Source organism: Seriola lalandi, unplaced genomic scaffold, assembly GCF_002814215.2.
Source record: "Seriola lalandi dorsalis isolate HSWRI2012SDOR001 ecotype SW California unplaced genomic scaffold, Sedor1 jcf7180002054978, whole genome shotgun sequence".
Taxonomy (NCBI): domain Eukaryota; kingdom Metazoa; phylum Chordata; class Actinopteri; order Carangiformes; family Carangidae; genus Seriola; species Seriola lalandi.
In genome coordinates this window covers 364,143-370,435 of record NW_019525528.1, presented here as the reverse complement: position 1 = coordinate 370,435, position 6,293 = coordinate 364,143, and the positions used below count along the sequence as shown (strand labels likewise).

The 6,293-nt window shown below is 43.7% G+C and overlaps 1 protein-coding gene across 2 annotated transcripts; it reads right to left on the bottom strand.

Moving 5' to 3' along the window:
• On the bottom strand, positions 1–5,744 carry siglec15l (sialic acid binding Ig-like lectin 15, like). Of its 2 annotated transcripts, none has more exons than XM_087171180.1 (8): positions 5,640–5,744; positions 3,645–4,022; positions 2,668–3,027; positions 2,123–2,269; positions 1,910–1,951; positions 1,024–1,143; positions 470–514; positions 1–265 (listed from the first exon to the last, which is right to left on the bottom strand). In XM_087171180.1, the coding sequence occupies exons 1-8, from the start codon at positions 5,689–5,691 to the stop codon at positions 231–233; spliced, it is 1,179 nt and encodes a 392-aa protein (XP_087027306.1). In that variant the 5' UTR covers positions 5,692–5,744; the 3' UTR covers positions 1–230. The 2 variants fall into 2 exon arrangements, with proteins under 2 accessions (XP_087027306.1, XP_087027307.1); XM_087171181.1 differs by having other exon boundaries at positions 1,045–1,143.
• Positions 5,745–6,293: the final 549 nt, after the last annotated feature.

Below are 6,293 nucleotides of genomic sequence, written 5' to 3'. Positions count from 1 at the left end.
ACGGAAATGACTCTTTATTAAACAACCAATCATAAGTGAAGCACATGAGAACAAGAGAATAAAACATATGAAACATATGTACAGACTATGTGCAGATTCCAGGAAATAGCACATCATTTATTTTTACATGTTTGTTGTTCCTGAAAGATAAAGAATAAAATATAAATGTGTGTGAATCAGCTGTTGTCCTCATTGTTCATCACATCAGGCTGATAACGTCCATCCCTCAGTCAGGACCGGACGTTCACAACAGCGTACAGGACACCTGCCGAAACAACAGCTCAGCCTTTAACACACATGATGACAAATAGTTCAGAGACATAAAGAAACAGCTGCTGATTATTGATCTGTTGATTGTCTGATCGATAGTGAAATGAAAAGCTCAGTGCTGACAGTGTCTCTGTTGTATAGTGATTGACAGATGTGAATGAGTGTGGGATTTGTCCTGTTTGTGCGGAGTCACACTCACCTGTCTCCTCGTGTTGCCGTGAGCCGATGACATCAGCAGGTGGCGCTGTGACGACAAAAACAACACGTCGTCAGACCCGAGGCAGCTGATTCACCTGGAGTCCTTTTATTTTGGAGGAATAGTTTGAGCATGTGTGTGAACAGTAGTGAAGCTGCTGATGCTTTGATCACAGTCTCTGTTCAAACATTTGTCTCTTTAAATACACGACAGTGAATTATCATCAGCTGCTGCAGGAGCTGAGAACGCGACTGTTTCTCTTCCAGCGTCTCACTGTCATGGCCCTGAAACTCAGTTACACCTTAACTGAACTAAAATCTAATTAAATAGAAAAAACATTCACTAATTATGCCACAATTTAACTCAAATGTCTATAAGGATAAAATGAGGTGATGATATTTTATATCCAAAAGGTCAAAGGTCAACTTCACTGTGACATCATCATGTTCTGCAGAAACTCTAACTCAGGAAGGAGAGACTGTGACCGTGTTTCCTGTGACACAGAGAAGCTCAGAGAATCGTTTCTAACAGCTGAAGGAGGGAAATCTGTTTCTGACCTCCAGGTGAACGGGACTCACAGGAAGTGGACCTGCTCGGGATGACGGCTGAATAGACCAGCTTGTCCTCGGCGTCGCCGTCAGCTGGAGAGTCACAGGCTCGCTGTCCATGATTCTTCACTTCACACGTCACAACATGAAACAAGAAGGTTGTTAATGTTTCCACCCGACTTCCTGTGAGCGCTAATGTCAGGTCGGATCGGTGATTAATCAGCTGATTATTTCTACGTTTCTTTTCTTTCTGTTCTGTAGCTTTTGTGGGAAATGTTTGTCTGTAGCTCGTCTGTTCCAACCCACTGATATGAGCCATATTGGTGGACCTTGGTTGCCATGGTTACATATAATAAACATGCAGCTAAGCTTACGTTTGGCTAGGTTTAGGAAAATATCGTGGTTTGGGTTAAAAATATGTCATTCTGTAAGATGAGAGGACCTTTGTTGTCATGGTGACAATGATAACGATGAGGTTAAGGTGGTTTCACACAGGTGTTGAACATTGAACCTCTTAAGGTGGACTTTTTCCCTCTTCATGCTACATCACCTGACATCCTCCTCTGCTCCTGTCATAATTACTATGGCCACTAGGTGTCGCCTAGCAACAAAACGTAACTATAGGTCATAATGAGCTGCTGCACAGACGAGCTGTGGGCTCATTTCTTATTGGAGGACAGTCTCTTGTCTGTCTTCTCTGTTTCAGGATTGGTTGGTTTGATATTTTGGTCCCTCTGAGCCTCCGTACTAACGATAAAACACACTCCTCTCCTACTGTGCGGACAGAGACTGACTGAGGTGATGCACAGTACATATACAGACTGCAGGGCCATAACTGAATAAAACTGTTTGCAGATGTGAAACTTTAAAGATAAATTAGGCTTTAACCACTTACTGAAGTCAGCGTTTCCATAAATAGGAGCAGAGTCAGATCGAGCTGAGGAGAAACAAGAGACGCGTTAAAACAGAAGTGACATTTTGAAGTTGGAGATTGTTGGAATCAGCAGAAGGAAAATGAAAACGACTTGTTCTTCTTTTAAACTGGGAGCAAGATGAGGGGCAGCAGGTGAAGAGGTTAAACCACCTGACGCTGGTTGGTTTGACTCACCTGAGTCAGTGATGTCACTTCTTTCTCCTGCTCTGACACTTTTACATGAAGCTCTTTTTAGATGAAAACATGGTTTCTTCTTCAGTGGAGGACATGCTGGAAGGTCACTTTCACCTGAATGCTGTGTACTGCACTGTGACATCACACCTGTGGGCGGAGCCTGTGTGTTTATAAATGTGGGGAGGACCAACTGTTTCACACTGACATGCACACGCTACCAGACCAGCTACCAATATTAAGACCAGAGAAACTCAGATGACATCACACACAGAGGGGGCGTGGCTTCGCTCTCATTACTCCACTATATCTTAACATGTTTGCTGCAGTTTTATTGTTTAAAATCAAGTGTGCAGAAGACATTTCCAGAGGATCAGTGGTCAAACTGTTCATTAGAGGCAACACCAGACTTGTTCTTATCAATGACTCATAACTGATCTATAAAGATAATGAATTTATAACCATGAATAAATCAGTGAATCACAGCCCATGAAGCTGTAGAGCCTGAGCTCCGTATGATGGAGCCATATCGTTTCACAGCAGCTCACCTCTGTTCCTCAGGTAATAGATGATGACACCTGCAGAGAGCAGCAGCAGGAGGAGGAGTCCACACACAACCAGTGTTATCATCAGAGTGTAACTGGGTGGATACGTCCTCTCTGCATCGCCCAGCTCGCTCTCCGCCCTGCAGGTCAACACCTCCTCCTCCAGGTACGGCACAGAGCTCATCAGGCGGTACAGGCCGGACGGAGAGGACTCCCCCCGGGTCTCTATCTGCTTCCTGGAGGCCGACAGCCAGACGATCTCAGGCAGTGGGTGTCCCTCCACCTCACACTGCAGCCTCCGGGGGGCGCTGTTTGAGTCGGGGGATGTCTCCGCCACAGAGAGACTCAGGATCTGAGGTTCAGCTGCAAACACACAATCAGAATATGTGTTTATTTAGTTTTGTTGATTAAAAAGTAACATGAACACAGAATCTATATGTACCTTTAGAGTGGATTCAACATGAATGCTTTTAGTCTGATTTGGTGTCAGTACGACAACAACACTTAAAAATAAATCCCTTGCCTTTCAGAGCTTCCATATCAAGTCATTCATTTTCACAGATACTCTGTTCCTGTTTTGTTCGGTACATTTAAAGTCCAGTTCTTCTGCACACAATAAACTGATCTGCTCTGTAAATCTCCAACAGGAGAAATTTATTCTTATTATTTTTTTGTTTCATGATTGCGACCCTGTCTTTGCGTTTGTCCATCAACACTGTTTTTCATTTTCATACAACAAATCATATTGGGGTTTTTTTCTTGTTTTTTTTAATAATAAAAAAAATATCTATATATAGAAATATATACATTTTTTTTAATTACAGCATTTTGTAATAATTTTTTCCTGTTTCATCACTTGACTCCTAACTGGGATGAGTTATTGTCATTTCAGTTTGATGATGAAATGATGGAAGATGAAAAAAACAAAAAGCATTAGGTCTGAAACAACAACATCTCTTTAACTCTCAGGTGAATCTTACCTGTCACATGAAGCTTTGTCGCTGTCTGGTAACTATCCCTCTGGACCTCCAGCTCCACTCTGCAGAAGTATCTTTCATTATCCATCAGCTGTGTCTTCCTGATGAGGAGGGACAGCTCCCCCCGTCGAGGGTCTCCAGCCAGGGAATGTTTCAATCCAGAAGCTGAACAGTTGCCAAGTCCGTCCATAGAGTTGTTTCTAACTGAACAGATGAAGAACGGTGAAGCTTTTGGTTCTCTGGCCAGCCATTTCACAGTGATCTCCCCTGAATACTGCTGCTGACGGGGGTGGGTGAAGGAGCAGCTGAGGAAGGCGTCTTCTCCTCTGGAGACAGTGACCTCTGGAGGGACCACCATGTCCCAAGGCGTTGAGAGAGACCCTGTAGAGGAGGATCACATCACATGAACCAGTGACAGCTGTGTTGGGTTGGTGTTTGCTATTGAACTGAGCTGAAACACAATACTTATAGTTAAAAGTGGCTCTGTCGATGATGCTTGCTTTCATTACCCGCACGCAATGAACCTTGGGATAGGTAAGACCTGTTCTTTGGTGAAAGTCGCTTAAAGAAGCAGTAGTTTAGCATACATGCTAATTTGAAGAGCGAGGTACTTTAGCCTAGCAGTTAGCGCTAGCATCTCTCTCTCTCGGTGTGTCTCGGATCAACAGGTGAACTTGTTCATCAGAGTGTGGTGTTGTCGTAACTTCACTGTAGAGGATTGAGATGTTTATTACAGCCTCAGGGATGTCTGCTGCTTCACCTCCGGCTCCAATCTGTGACCGTCTGTGTTCACGGCGGCCTTTAGCGTGATCCAATCAGATGGTGCTGTGTTGGCGGGACACTGTGACACAGGTTTGTTGAGTTTACTGAGATCACTCGACCCGTTTTTCACACAAACAAACTGCTGAAGTGAAAGTTCTGTCAAAAACTATGTTATTATGTATGTTTGGGTATTTTTAAGTAGTTATAAGGAAATTCTGGAGCTTCCTTAGTGGGAATACGGAGTGTACCTGCGGATCACGTAGACTACCGCACTGGATGAAACACGACTTACATGGTTCCCTGGAGGTGATTTTAGATTCCTGCTCCTGTGTAGTCCCTGAACGATTCTTGTGCTGGTCTGCTGTGAAATGTTCCCTTTACATGAGCTGCTGAACACAACATTATATCTACATTAAACCTCAAACTGAGGATCCTCACACCACAGATGGACAAAGGGACCATTCTACACGTTTGGACCAGAATTTAACCTCCTGTGCAAAATCAAGTGCAGACAATTTCTAAGACTAAACTTTGAATCTGAATCGGCTTCAAACTGAGGTGAAGCTGAGGTGGTTCAGGCCTCTGGTCAGGATCCTCCTGGATGTCTTCCAGCGGTGGTTTTTCAGAGTACGTCCAACTGGTAGGAGACGCTGAGGTGGACCCAGAACACACTGGAGAGGGGACACTTCAAGATCCTCCAGGAGGGGATGGAAAATGTTGCTGGGGAGGAGGATGTCTGGGCTGCTTGTAACTTTCTGCCATCACAACCAGAGTCTGGATAAGCAGCAGTGGATGAATGGATGGATGGGTGATGATTTGTCTTCTGTGGCTCTGGAAAATTACCCAGATGATTCATGAGGGTTATTTGTTTCTGAGATGATGTCATTAGGACCTGGACATCTCTGTCTCTCAGTCTCGTACTTTACAAACTCTTGGAAGGATTGTGGTGAAATGAGGTTCAGACGTTCGTGTTGCTCTCAGGATGATCTGCAGTAACTCTGCTCATCCTCTGACTTTTCACGTAGCATCATCATCAACATTTCAGTTCAAAGTTTGATCAAACTTTCTTTCTTCTTCTTTTTGAAATCTGTCTCCTGTGATTTCCACCACAGACTGACAGACTGAGTCGCTGGAGGAGCCCTGTCATTAACATACAGGGTTTCAATTAAACTCGAACCACAAACCTGCCTCAGACGTTTGGTCCATCCCACATGAGCAGGTGATAAAGGGTCTTACCTGTGACGATCACAGACAGAATCAGAAAGAAGGACTGAGTCTGCAGCCACATCCTCAGACTGATCGGACACAATTGACACCCAACGGGAGAAGCCAAGTCCTCAAACATTCAATCTAGAATAGGAATTGAGGAAGTTCCGTGTCACGTGACATGAATATTTCCTGTTTGTGGGACGCAGCTTTAAGGGAAGTCACACAGAGTATTCAACACACACCCACCTAACACATTGTGTTTTTCATTTTTCATTTCATTCGGATCTAAGTGGTTCATCACCTGGAGAGCAGGAATGGGATGACAGACAGACAGACAGTCAGACAGACAGACAGTCAGACAGACAGTCACTGAACCTGTAATTTCACACTCTGAAGTTCAGGATTGAACATGTTTTTATTTTTATTTTTATGTGTATTTTTCCTCGTGTGTTTTTAGTATTTTGAATCTATTAAATTAAGAAGCGGGTCAAAGGTCGAACACAAACAGTTCATCATAGTTCATTGATCCCACTTCGTCTCAGTTGGTGTTACACCTGTTTTTAAAAGGTTAAGGGTCACCGTTTCCAATAAGAGAAAACACGAAAACAAACACACGCTTAATAAAAGTCACAGCACTTACAAACGCTGGTAATGTTAACCATGATGTGTGTGTGTGTTTCT

What these genes read in the sequence shown, in the direction of transcription:
- siglec15l (XM_087171180.1), bottom strand. Translation starts at nt 5,691, where the DNA reads ATGTGGCTGCAGACTCAGTCCTTCTTTCTGATTCTGTCTGTGATCGTC. An exon ending in GACAAAGCTTCATGTGACAG is followed by an intron (nt 3,028 to 3,644) that starts GTAAGATTCACC and finishes GTGTGTTTGCAG; the next exon opens with CTGAACCTCAGATCCTGAGT. An exon ending in AAGTGACATCACTGACTCAG is followed by an intron (nt 1,952 to 2,122) that starts GTGAGTCAAACC and finishes GTTTCTCCTCAG; the next exon opens with CTCGATCTGACTCTGCTCCT.